The sequence below is a fragment of the Bombina bombina genome, chromosome 3 (assembly GCF_027579735.1).
Source record: "Bombina bombina isolate aBomBom1 chromosome 3, aBomBom1.pri, whole genome shotgun sequence".
NCBI lineage: Eukaryota > Metazoa > Chordata > Amphibia > Anura > Bombinatoridae > Bombina > Bombina bombina.
Genome location: NC_069501.1, coordinates 464,435,686 through 464,449,700, shown reverse-complemented (window position 1 = coordinate 464,449,700; position 14,015 = coordinate 464,435,686). Strand labels below are relative to the sequence as shown.

At 41.7% G+C, this 14,015-nt stretch overlaps 1 protein-coding gene across 10 annotated transcripts in view; it reads left to right on the top strand.

Moving 5' to 3' along the window:
- The window catches only part of ATP2B4 (ATPase plasma membrane Ca2+ transporting 4), a 279,350-nt gene that overhangs the window by 199,784 nt on the left and 65,551 nt on the right, over window positions 1-14,015 (top strand). For 7 of the 10 annotated variants that reach the window (XM_053706716.1, XM_053706720.1, XM_053706717.1 and 4 more), the window contains 4 exons: window positions 4,753-4,788; window positions 6,628-6,789; window positions 7,411-7,625; window positions 8,097-8,339. In XM_053706716.1, the coding sequence (XP_053562691.1) occupies window positions 4,753-4,788; window positions 6,628-6,789; window positions 7,411-7,625; window positions 8,097-8,339 (656 nt within the window). The remainder of the gene's footprint in view (window positions 1-4,752; window positions 4,789-6,627; window positions 6,790-7,410; window positions 7,626-8,096; window positions 8,340-14,015) is intronic. The other 3 variants (XM_053706722.1, XM_053706723.1, XM_053706726.1) reach the window with 1 other exon arrangement.

Below are 14,015 nucleotides of genomic sequence, written 5' to 3'. Positions count from 1 at the left end.
CACATTTATATCTCCCTAATGAGGTACTTTTAAGATACTGTCCGTGTTCTGTTAACTGGGGTTCGTCAAGCGTGGGTTCGCCTGAGTCAGACCTTCTGGGGAAGCGATGGCCACTGAGGGATCATTTTGCCTTCCGTTATAGACTGGCACGTCTCTGTGTTTTTGTTAAGGCATGTTTTGGCGGTGCTGGAGGATTCCAGCCCTACTGGGCAGAGGGATCCTCGGTCTTCTGTGCCGGACAGCAAACTAGATTAGACTGGTGGGGATGAAGCAATCTCATTATCATCTGTTTCTCTTTTAATATTTGTTCCAGTTCTGAGCTTGGGCCTATAACCGGCTGGTCCAGTTGACGTGCTGTTTTTCTTGTGCCTTCACCCTCGGGTGCTGCCTTCATTTTATTTAATCTGGTTAGGATATATTTGATTTGTTTTAAGAAGCTCATGTCTGCTATAATTTTCCAGTTTGGGAATATTCTTTCTCTGGAACTGATACTTGTGATTTTGTGGTCGCGTGCACACTTCCTTGGAAGCTGTGCGTTTTTCTATATCAGAACTTACTTATGATTATAGTTTGTTTTGATCCCTCTGGGGTTTCGATTTTCTTTCTTGGACCTTGGGCATTTTCAGGTGTTCCTTGTGCCAGGCAGGTACTGGTCGGGCTCTAGCTGCTGTTCCTTAAGGTTCATGTCACCCACGTAGTGCCGGTGTATTTGGTATTTGCCTGAAGGTTAGTTTGCTGCCTTTCAGGTGCAACTTTTGCATTTAAGGCTCGAGATTGTTTTTCTCGACTGAGCTGGTAGTAATTACCGTTGGGTTATTACTCAATGGTATTTTTTTACCTTTCTATTTTGTCTCTTCGCCTTGCCCTCGGCTGGAGAAGTGGTCGCCTTGGCTTTGTCCTTTTGGGGAGGATTTGGAAATATACGGTTTCCATGGAGACGCTGTGGGTCCTAATCTTCTCGTTCAAGGATTCTTTTTTTCCCTCCTTGCGTGTGGGATGTCAGGGGGGATAGTTCTGTTACTATGGTATTGTGGTTGCTCTGTGCCCTGTTTTCCCTTTAGAGACTGGGACTGTGTATGGGTTTTGTAACCTGAGCATGTTGAGCCAGCTGTAGTAGCCAGATGGTTAGCTTCGCTACCTAGCAAGTGGAAGGTTTGCAGAGACCAGCTGCAGCTACTAACACTTGGATTGTGTACTTGCAAGCTTTATATTTCTGTAATGGATTTGTGGTAGCTTGCCAGTTGCTATTAATTGGTCAGAGGCCTCCAATGGGTAGCTTTCTCTTAGGGCCTCCACTCTCTTTTGAGGTGGACGTTACAAGCCCTTTTTTGGGGTCGGGTCTGTTTCTTAGAAGGGAGGTTGGGGATCTGTCTGCTTTCTTGGGTCTGACCGTGTACTTTTATTGTCCCTGTTATCCTCCCTGGTGGGGGGTTCACGGGTGTTCCTTCCTCCATTGGTTGCATTGTGGCTGATGTTGGTTGTCTTCTGGGATCTGGACTTTCCTGGTTGGGAGTTTCTGTCGATAATTCGGCACTCTATGGGTCCCATGTTTTCTTAGGGTCAGCTTTGCTGCCCGGGAGCTGGAACTTGCAAGTTTTCAGTTGTGGTTCTGTGTTTCACAGGGCGCCCTCTTTTTCTGTTTGGACAGTTGGTTTTTCCATCCTGTCGGTGAGCTCCGTGTTTTTCCTTCGGTCCTGATATAGGTTTCCTACCTATATGTGGCTAGTTTTAGCGGTGGTGTCTGCTAGACTAGGGTTCAGTGGGGAGCTTGTGGCTTCCTGGAGCACCATATGTTTTCTGCTGTTGTGTCAGGGGGCCTGTAGAGGGATTTTGTTCTTCCTCGCAATCGCTCTCATAGGTTGGGAGTGTGTCTTTGGGATTTGGACTTTATAGAGAGTTCTTTTCCCTAGGTGGTTGTTCTGTAATAGCCTTTGTTTCGCTTTGTCTTTGGGTTTTTTACCCTATTCTGACAGTCCTTTGGATCCCCTTTTTGGGTACTCCGTTCTCCCCTTCGGGGGTAGTTGGAGGTGCTTTTCCTCGGGATAAGTTTGTGCAATTTGGGAGCCTGTGAAAATTGGCTCCATGGGGGCTTTGTGCTCAGTGGAATCTAAGGATTTTGAGTGGTCTCCAGCATGGCATGCCGGTTGTTTAACTGATGGGCAGTTATTTTAGATTTTTTCAGTTTTTATGGGTAATTTCAGGCTGTGGTGCCCTATGAAGTGGCCGCCTTCTGTACCCGCCCTTTGTTTGCATTCAGTGTCCTCTATAGCTTAGGTATTGTTTTCCCAAAAGTAATGAATGCAGCTGTGGATTCTTCTCGTTTAAGAAGAAAAACTTAAATTATGCTTACCTGATAATTTTCATTTATCGATGAGGCGGCTGTAATTTAGTTTCTTCTGCTGGCACCTTTTTCACCCTGATATTTCTCCTACTGTTCCTTGTTCCCTCGGCAGAACGACTGGGGGATTAGGGAAGTGGGGGAGGTATTTCATCCTTTGGCTGGGGTGTCTTTGCCTCCTCCTGGTGGCCAGGTTCTGAATTCCCAAAAGTAATGAATGCAGCTGTGGACTCTTCCTGTCAGAAGAAAAGAAAATTATCAGGTAAGCATAATTTTAAGTTTTTTGTCAGGCCTTGATCAGAATCAGGCCTGTGTTTAAGTCTGTTGCTCTTCCTTGGAGCCTTAACTTTGTTCTTAAAGTTTTACAGCAGGCTCCGTTTGAGCCATTGCATTCCATAGATATTAATTTGTTATCTTGGACGGTTTTGTTTCTTATTGTTATCTTTTCTGCTCAGAGAGTTTCGGAATTCTCAGCCTTGCAGTGTGATTCGCTTTATTTTTTCCTGTCAATAAGGCGGTTCTTCGTACTAAGTTACTTTTTCTTCCTATAGTGGTTTCGGACATATATGTTAATCAGGAAATTTTGATTCCTTCTCTATGTCCTCATCCTTCTCTAAAGAACATTGTTGCTTAACTTGGATGTTCTGCGTACTTATTTTTATTTACAGGCGACTAAGGATTTTCGCCAGTCTTCGACCCTGTTTGTTTCTCTGGGAAACGGAAAGGTCAGAAAGCTACTGCTACTTCTTTTTCTCTCTGGTTGAGAAGTATTTTTCGTTTTACTTATGAGACTACTGAACAGCAGCCTTCTGAGAGAATTACTGCTACAGAGACTGTTTCCTCTTCTTGGGCTTTCAAGAATGAAGCCTTTGTGGAACAGATTTGCAAGGTTGTAACTTGGTTTTCTTTCAAAATTTTTCAAATTTGATACCTTTGCCTCAGATGAGGCATCTTTTGGGAGTTAGGTTATTCAAGCAGTGTGCCTTCTGTTTAGTTCTACCTGTCTTGTCCCTCCCTATTCATCTGTGTCCTGTAGCTTGGCTATTGGTTACCAACAGTAATTGATGAAGCCGTGGACTCACCATATCATAGGAAAGAAAAGAGAATTTATGCTTACCTGATAAATTTATTTATTTCCGGATATGGTGAGTCCACGGTCCCGCTCTTCATTTCAAGACCGTTATTTTTTACTAAACCTCAGTCACCTCTACACCTTGTGTTTACTTCTTTTTTTCTCCATTTTCCTTCGGTCGAATGACCGGGGGTTGTGGGAAGGGTGATACTTAAGTTTGTGGTGCTCTTTGCTGCCTCCTGCTGGCCAGGAGTGGTATTCCCAACCACCATATCCGGAAAGAAATACATTTTTCAGAGAAGCATAAATTCTCTTTTTAAAATGAGTGTATTTCATGGAAAAAATACTCCCCTTCCTCAGCCCACCCACACCAGCCAAAATGGATAATATTTAAACTCTCACCAAACTCAACAAAAAAAGTACTGTGCAGTCATGGGAGACCATAACTGTAAATAAACAAATATAAATATATATCTCAAACAAGACATACATAATTTGTGTAAACCAGTGAATAAGGATAGAAATGTGAATGATACAAACGGAAGTTATTGATATGACAATATAAATAAATGTAATCTGTCCTGTATAGAGCACTGAGTGGGCTAGTATCCGTGTTCTCGACAGGACCTTTTTAGCGGGTGCACCACCCGACTTATTTTACTGACCACCTGGCTAAAGTTTTAGCCAATATTAATCTAAAATGAGCTAATATTAAAAATGTTAAATTTTTTTGCACAAATAATCATTAAATACATTTATGCTAAATTATGCAATTAATTTGTGCTTTTGATAGCTAGCTGAAAATGATATATTCTACAATTTTACCCTGTCCCCACCCAGCTACTTCATAATGCCACCTGGCTGTCGACGTTTTCTGTGGAGAACACGGAGTACTCTTTTCTCTCTCTCGCATACTCACCCCACATTTCATTTTACGTTGGTTTCTCTTTCACCTTTATCCCTCCATATTTTCTTTCTTCTTTTGTTCTTCTCACAGGGTAAACTTAGTTAATGTTTGTGCTGTCTGTGTGCGTCCCTGTCGCTGACATTCTTTATTTCACACTTTTGTACATTTTACACTTTTTATTTCCCCTCTCCTTTTAGTTTTCACTGTCACAGCCGGTCTCCTCATTTGGTCTGTCTGCTTCCCAACACAATTTTCTCTTCTTTGGTTAGTTCTTCAGGAAAGAGACTTTCTATCCCTTACACTTTCTTCTTTCATTTTTTTTTTTTTTTTTTTGGGAGTGTGTGTTGTTTTTTTCCTGCTCTCTCCTTCGTGAGGTCAAAGTGATCAGAAATCCTCCTCCTTTTTTCTTTTTTTTTTTCTTTTTTATTTGAACAGGTAAAAAACCAGGACCTTCTGAAAATCGCAACAAAGGTAAACCGCACATTAATTTCTAGCCTTATGCTATTTCACAGGGACTATTACACACATACTACCCCTTGTGTGAACACTTTCACCAGCATTGGTCACTGCTGGAAGCCAGATCCATTATTTAGTTGAATTTCCATAGGATTCCACCACTGCTCTTTTAAATAGGCTCCTAAAAAGAGCTTTATCTAAAGGGCGTAACATAACTCTGTGGTTTACAAGGCAGCAGCAACACCTTAGAAAATGCAGGGGCCTGTTTTTCATTACAATTTTTTAAATACCCAATTCCCTTCAAACACTAGTTTAGAAATCCAGTTTTTTTTTACCCCTATGACGAGACATTTCCCATTCAGAAAGTACAAAGGGTCTTTACGGAGACTGCCTAGTATCTATCTACATGGCCTGCTGTAACTGATCACAGAGAGTCGAGGCTTCCTTTCCTGTGATTTTGGGAATACATGGCAGGGTTACAAACCAGTGTTTTAAAGGGCAGGCAATACTCTGCTCTCCTTGTCTATCACCCGTAGCTTTTCTATTGTTTGTTTTTTTTTCCAGCCCAAGTTGCAGTATAGTGAGTGTGGCTGCTGACCAGCTTTAGGCGCACTCTGTCCCTAGATGTGATGTTACATTGTCTTTGTCTTGTCTGTGCGTCTTCACTTGTGTGATTTCTGAGCTTTTATCCTGGGGATATCTTATGTTCTTACTCTCTCTTCCTCACAGCAGTGACTCTCCCCACTAATCTTGTCTTTTTCTAAATTTTTTTCCATCTTTTGAAAACTTTTAATTTTTCACTCTCATGCTTTCTGGTGTCTGCAAATTTCAAGAGCAGTCTGAATCTTTTCAATTGAAGGCTTTGAGAATTTAATTTTTTCCTCTTTTTTTTTTTTTTTCCTCACTTGTACAGCTGCCACCTCAGTGAGTTCTACTTTCTTGAGGTGGCACATCAAGTGTCACATGTTCCTGTAAAACAATTTATTAGTATATATATAAAAAAAAACAAATCATTACAAGGGATATAATTAAGGGAACAATGATAATAAACCAAGATTTTGTAGCCAGGGCCAGTATCAAGAGCTACTTAAGACTTTTCTTCTTAATGACTTTATTGCACTAAGGGAACGAGTTTATGAGCATTTGAAATCACAATTGTCAGCTAAAAACCTCTCTGAGAAATTGGACCCATTTTATATCTCACCATATCTCTGTTGTGGATGATACAGTAATATAAGGAGATACAGTCAAAAGGAGCTCTTTAGTACAGTAAATGATTATGTTTATTCTTTCCCAGGAGTCTGCCACTTTGATGTATTTACTGCCGTAGAACATCAGTAAGATAGCAGTGCAGTGGGATTCATTACTAATCAATCTCAACTTCCGGAACATGTTATAACACAGTTTCTTGTTGGTCATGAATGAGACATGGAATCTCAATGCACTTTAGCTTCCCTGATGTTCAATCATAACGATCTAAATGCTATCACCTGCCTTAATACAGAGCGAACACTAACTGGATGTTTTTCGAACTTCTAATTTTGAGAGAATTTTCAAGCCCCCCTTTCTCTGCTTTTCTTTGAGCTACACATTTCTATCTCTTCTCAATCTTCTTTTTAGTTTGTCATTTCTTCCTTCTCACTCTCTTTGTCTTTCCTTTTTTTTCTGTCTTCTCTATGACCTGTTATTCTTTTTGCACAGCGCTCTGTCTGAGCTTACCGTTGGGTTTTTGTCATGTTGTTTGGTGACATCATGTTGCTGTGTCTTTTTTTTTGGTCTTTGTCTCTTATCACGCGTACACCTCTCATCTCAGATTCTCATGATATATTGTCCTCTCTCTCCCTTCATGTCTAGCCAAAGCTCAGGATGGTGTCGCCCTGGAAATCCAACCCCTAAAGAGCGAGGAAGGAGTGGAATGCGAGGAGAAGGAGAAAAAGGTGTACAAAGTTCCAAAGAAGGAGAAGTCTGTTTTGCAAGGAAAGCTCACTCGACTGGCAGTGCAGATTGGCAAAGCAGGTACTGATTGTGGGCATCATGGGTAGAGCACAAATCACATAACCCTCTAATTACTCATTCATAAACAGGTTTTCTCACAACACTTTTAAAATGCGCTTAGTGTGATATCCTACAATGTTACATATATATCAACAATTAAAGGGACATGAAACCCAACATTTTTATTTCATGATTCAGATAGATCATGCAATTTTAAACAACTTTCCAATTTACTTCTATTATCAAATTTGCTTTGTTCTCTTTATATCTTTTGTTGAAGGAGCTGTAATGCACTCCTGGGAGTTAGCTGTAAGCCAATGACAAGGGGCATATATATGCATCCACCAACCAGCAGCTTCTGAGCCTACCTTTGTTTTTAACAAAAAGAACAAGTCAATATAAATTAATTGGAAAGTTATTTACAAGTGCATGCTCTGTCTGATTTATGAGAGAAAGAAATTGGGTTTCATGTCCCTCTTAGGGGAGTACAAGCTTTCATAATCCTGTTCTCAGAATGTGGTTTAAAACAACTTCAGTTTTCTCGTAGCCTCAGCAGGAGGTGAAGCAAATATCTGTAATTACTAGAATGTAATATTGTGGAACACAGTAATGTATTTTGAAACTTCTCCTGGATTTTTTCAGGTCTTATTATGTCTGCTGTCACCGTGATCATTCTGGTGCTGTACTTTGTTATTTATAACTTTGGTGTGCTGGGGCGCCCCTGGCTGGCAGAATGCACCCCTATCTACATCCAGTACTTTGTCAAGTTCTTCATCATTGGTGTCACTGTGCTAGTGGTGGCTGTCCCTGAAGGGCTGCCTCTTGCGGTCACCATATCACTGGCGTACTCTGTCAAGGTGAGAATAAGATGATTAGGCCAGCGTGATATATCTTATTCGAATAATAAGTGCATAGTTGTCAGTTATATTCATTTTTTCCTGCTTAATGCACAAATATGGAACTCCCACACACAAAAACAGTTAGCTCAAATATAGCTTATATATTTCTCATAACCATATGCCGGGGACACATGGAGGATCATGCACCCCCACTAGACAACCAGGGGTTAATTGTTTTGTAAGAATTTAAAACATCTGGATAACATAGAAGTGAGTTGGTATCATGCCAAAGAACAATCTCTCAAAATGTGCCCCTCCCTCCCATCCTGATGCCATAGTCACAGGCTTGGTTTACCTAGGTCCAAATACACCCCTTGTGTAAGAGAGAGTTGTTATATTTAGTAGGAATACAACTTGTTCTGCCTAAACATGCATATGATTGTTACACTGTCTGGTTTCACTACGTAACTAATATCTCGTCTTCTTCAGAAAATGATGAAGGATAATAACCTTGTACGTCACTTGGATGCCTGTGAGACAATGGGCAATGCCACTGCCATCTGCTCAGACAAAACTGGCACGTTAACCATGAACCGTATGACAGTGGTACAAGCATATATAGGTGGCACACACCATAGACAGATTCCTGATCCTGAAACTATAAATTCCAAACTTCTGGAAATGATGATTAATGGAATCTCTGTCAACTCTGCGTATACATCCAAGATCTTGGTAAGGGAGACGAACATTGCACCTAAGTTATGGACTCGCAAAAAGCAAATGGCCTGTTTCTAGACATGTTAATATAGTGTCGTACAGGAAAAGGGGCAACATATTTCCCTCTTTTTAGATCTACTTTCATTTTCTTTTCCCCTCCCCTCTCATTTCTTCTTTCTCTTTTGTATCAGCATAATCACTATTTTATTACTGATTGGTTATGTGTTCCCTTAATATATAAATATATATATATATATATATATATATATATATATACACACGTCTTTTTTCCTCTTTGGGAGTTTGGCTATACAGCCGTTTGCAGATTTAATATGTCCTGATGAAGGCCCGAATAAGGGCTGAAACGTCGATCATTCTTTGTTGATGTACGAATAAAGCTTTTTCATTTGAACTTACAAATCCTGAGAGTGCCCTTCTTGATACGGGTCTACATAGTTACTCTCTGAGGATTGCACCCAGGTCTACTACACACCACCTAGGTTCAAGTGCTGGGCCACGGGCTAACTGTTATACTATATATATATATATATATATATATATATATATATATACATACACACACATACATATATATATGTGTGTGTATATATATATATATATATATATATACATAAAATAACTTTATTTAAAATAATAACTAAGTAGTAAAATAAAATGATTATATAAAACTTGTTACAATAGTCATAAACATCAATAAACGCATCCTTATGTTTATCCCTTTCTCCACTAGATTTTTTTCTGGCAAAGTTATTAATAATTTCCCTGCCCCCTGCATCACTTACAGACTTGCACACATATAAGAGTTGCGAACTCCTGCACAATGCGCAGTAGGAGCAGTTGCATCAGAAAGTGTTCCGCTGCCTTTTCTCCAACATAGGTGTGTCCGGTCCACGGCGTCATCCTTACTTGTGGGATATTCTCTTCCCCAACAGGAAATGGCAAAGAGCCCAGCAAAGCTGGTCACATGATCCCTCCTAGGCTCCGCCTACCCCAGTCATTCTCTTTGCCGTTGTACAGGCAACATCTCCACGGAGATGGCTTAGAGTTTTTTAGTGTTTAACTGTAGTTTCTTCTGTTATGTGTGATCAGTCCACGGGTCATCATTACTTCTGGGATATTATCTGCTCCCCTACAGGAAGTGCAAGAGGATTCACCCAGCAGAGTTGCTATATAGCTCCTCCCCTCTACGTCACCTCCAGTCATTCTCTTGCACCCAAAGACTAGATAGGAGGTGTGAGAGGACTATGGTGATTATACTTAGTTTTTAGAACTTCAATCAAAAGTTTGTTATTTTACAATAGCACCGGAGCGTGTTATTACCTCTCTGGCAGAGTTTGAAGAAGAATCTACCAGAGTTTTTCTTATGATTTTAACCGGAGTAGTTAAGATCATATTGCTGTTTCTCGGCCATCTGAGGGAGGTAAAAAACTTCAGATCAGGGGACAGCGGGCAGTTGAATCTGCATTGAGGTATGTAGCAGTTTTTATTTTCTGAATGGAATTGATGAAAAGATCCTGCCATACCGTTATAATGAACATGTATGTATACTCTACACTTTAGTATTCTGGGGATGGTATTTCACCGGAATTACTCTGTAAAAGTACATTAAACCTTTTAATAGGTGTTTTTCATGTTAAACGTTTTTGCTGGAATGTAGAATCGTTTGCATTAATGAGGTACTGAGTGAATAAATATTTGGGCATTATTTTTCCACTTGGCAGTTTGCTTGTTTTAATTATGACAGTTTCGTTTCTCTCTCACTGCTGTGTGTGAGAGGGAGGGGCCGTTTTTGGCGCTCTTTGCTACGCATCAAAAATTTCCAGTCAGTTACTCTTGTATTTTCTGCATGATCCGGTTCATCTCTAACAGAACTCAGAGGTCTTCAAACTTCTTTGAAGGGAGGTAGATTCTCTCAGCAGAGCTGTGAGACTTATATAGTGACTGTGATTTAAAACGTTGCTCTGTAATTTTTATGTTTAAATTAGTGTTATTTTACTAATGGGAACAAACCTTTGCTAAAAAGTTGTGTTGTTTTTAAAGTGTGATGCTATAACTGTTTTTCAGTTCATTATTTCAACTGTCATTTAATCGTTTAGTGCTTCTTGAGGCACAGTACGTTTTTGTTAAATAAGATTGTAACCGAGTTGCATGTTTATTGCTAGTGTGTTAAACATGTCTGATTCAGAGGAAGATACCTGTGTCATTTGTTCCAATGCCAAGGTGGAGCCCAATAGAAATTTATGTACTAACTGTATTGATGCTACTTTAAATAAAAGCCAATCTGTACAAATTGAACAAATTTCACCAAACAGCGAGGGGAGAGTTATGCCGACTAACTCGCCTCACGTGTCAGTACCTGCATCTCCCGCCCGGGAGGTGCGTGATATTATGGCGCCTAGTACATCTGGGCAGCCATTACAGATAACATTACAAGATATGGCTACTGTTATGACTGAAGTTTTGGCTAAATTACCAGAACTAAGAGGCAAGCGTGATCACTCTGGGGTGAGAACAGAGTGCGCTGATAATTCTAGGGCCATGTCTGATACTGCGTCACAGCTTGCAGAGCATGAGGACGGAGAGCTTCATTCTGTAGGTGACGGTTCTGATCCAAGCAGATTGGATTCAGATATTTCAAATTTTAAATTTAAATTGGAAAACCTCCGTGTATTACTAGGGGAGGTCTTAGCGGCTCTTAACGATTGTAACACTGTTGCAATACCAGAGAAAATGTGTAGGTTGGATAAATACTTTGCGGTACCGGCGAGTACTGACGTTTTTCCTATACCTAAGAGATTAACTGAAATTGTTACTAAGGAGTGGGATAGACCCGGTGTGCCGTTCTCACCCCCTCCAATATTTAGAAAGATGTTTCCAATAGACGCCACCACACGGGACTTATGGCAAACGGTCCCTAAGGTGGAGGGAGCAGTTTCTACTTTAGCTAAGCGCACCACTATCCCGGTGGAGGATAGCTGTGCTTTTTCAGATCCTATGGATAAAAAATTAGAGGGTTACCTTAAGAAAATGTTTGTTCAACAAGGTTTTATATTGCAACCCCTTGCATGCATCGCGCCGATTACGGCTGCGGCAGCATTTTGGATTGAGTCTCTGGAAGAGAACCTTAGTTCAGCTACGCTGGACGACATTACGGACAGGCTTAGAGTCCTTAAACTAGCTAATTCATTCATTTCGGAGGCCGTAGTACATTTAACCAAACTTACGGCTAAGAATTCAGGATTCGCCATTCAGGCACGTAGGGCGCTGTGGCTAAAATCCTGGTCGGCTGATGTAACTTCTAAGTCCAAATTACTTAATATACCTTTCAAGGGGCAAACTTTATTTGGGCCCGGTTTGAAAGAAATTATTGCTGACATTACAGGGGGTAAGGGCCACGCTCTACCTCAAGACAAAGCCAAAGCTAAGGCTAGACAGTCTATTTTTCGTCCCTTTCGGAATTTCAAAGCAGGAACAGCATCAACTTCCACTGCACCAAAACAGGAAGGAGCTGTTGCTCGTTACAGACAAGGCTGGAAACCTAACCAGTCCTGGAATAAGGGCAAGCAGGCCAGGAAACCTGCTGCTGCCCCTAAGACAGCATGAACCGAGGGCCCCCGATCCGGGACCGGATCTAGTGGGGGGCAGACTCTCTCTCTTCGCCCAGGCTTGGGCAAGAGATGTCCAGGATCCCTGGGCGCTAGAGATCATATCTCAGGGATACCTTCTAGACTTCAAATTCTCTCCCCCAAGAGGGAGATTTCATCTGTCAAGGTTGTCAACAAACCAAATAAAGAAAGACGCGTTTCTACGCTGTGTACAAGACCTATTATTAATGGGAGTGATCCATCCGGTTCCGCGGTCGGAACAAGGACAAGGGTTTTACTCAAACCTGTTTGTGGTTCCCAAAAAAGAGGGAACTTTCAGGCCAATCTTGGATTTAAAGATCCTAAACAAATTCCTAAGAGTTCCATCGTTCAAAATGGAAACTATTCGGACAACCTTACCCATGATCCAAAAGGGTCAGTACATGACCACAGTGGATTTAAAGGATGCTTACCTTCACATACCGATTCACAAAGATCATTACCGGTATCTAAGGTTTGCCTTCTTAAACAGGCATTACCAGTTTGTAGCCCTTCCATTCGGATTGGCTACGGCTCCAAGAATCTTCACAAAGGTTCTGGGTGCCCTTCTGGCGGTACTAAGACCGCGAGGAATTTCGGTAGCTCCGTACCTAGACGACATTCTGATACAAGCTTCAAGCTTTCAAACTGCCAAGTCTCATACAGAGTTAGTTCTGGCATTTCTAAGGTCGCATGGATGGAAAGTGAACGAAAAGAAGAGTTCTCTCTTTCCTCTCACAAGAGTTCAATTCTTGGGGACTCTTATAGATTCTGTAGAAATGAAGATTTATCTGACAGAAGACAGATTAACAAAGCTTCTAAATGCATGCCGTGTCCTTCATTCCATTCAACTCCCGTCAGTAGCTCAATGCATGGAGGTGATCGGCTTAATGGTAGCAGCAATGGACATAGTACCCTTTGCACGCCTACATCTCAGACCGCTGCAATTGTGCATGCTGAGTCAGTGGAATGGGGATTACTCAGATTTGTCCCCCACTCTGAATCTGGATCAAGAGACCAGAAACTCTCTTCTATGGTGGCTTTCTCGGCCACATCTGTCCAGGGGGATGCCATTCAGCAGGCCGGACTGGACAATTGTAACAACAGACGCCAGCCTACTAGGTTGGGGCGCTGTCTGGAATTCTCTGAAGGCTCAGGGACAATGGAGTCAGGAGGAAAGTCTCCTGCCAATAAACATTCTGGAATTGAGAGCAGTTCTCAATGCCCTTCTAGCTTGGCCCCAGTTAAAAACTCGGGGGTTCATCAGGTTTCAGTCGGACAACATCACGACTGTAGCTTACATCAACCATCAGGGAGGGACAAGAAGCTCCCTAGCAATGATGGAAGTATCAAAGATATTTCGCTGGGCAGAGTCTCACTCTTGCCACCTGTCAGCAATCCACATCCCGGGAGTGGAGAACTGGGAGGCGGATTTCTTGAGTCGCCAGACGTTTCATCCGGGGGAGTGGGAACTTCATCCGGAGGTCTTTGCCCAAATACTTCGACGTTGGGGCAAACCAGATATAGATCTCATGGCGTCTCGCCAGAACGCCAAACTTCCTCGCTACGGATCCAGATCCAGGGATCCGGGAGCGGTTCTGATAGATGCTTTGACAGCACCTTGGAACTTCAGGATGGCTTATGTGTTTCCACCCTTCCCGCTGCTTCCTCGATTGATTGCCAAAATCAAACAGGAGAGAGCATCAGTGATTCTAATAGCACCTGCATGGCCACGCAGGACTTGGTATGCAGATCTAGTGGACATGTCATCCTGTCCGCCTTGGTCTCTACCTCTAAGACAGGACCTTCTGATTCAGGGTCCATTCAAACATCAAAATCTAACTTCTCTGAAGCTGACTGCTTGGAAATTGAACGCTTGATTTTATCAAAACGTGGTTTTTCTGAGTCGGTTATTGATACCCTGATACAGGCTAGGAAGCCTGTTACCAGAAAGATTTACCATAAAATATGGCGTAAATACCTATACTGGTGTGAATCCAAAGATTACTCCTGGAGTAAGGTTAGGATTCCTAGGATATTGTCCTTT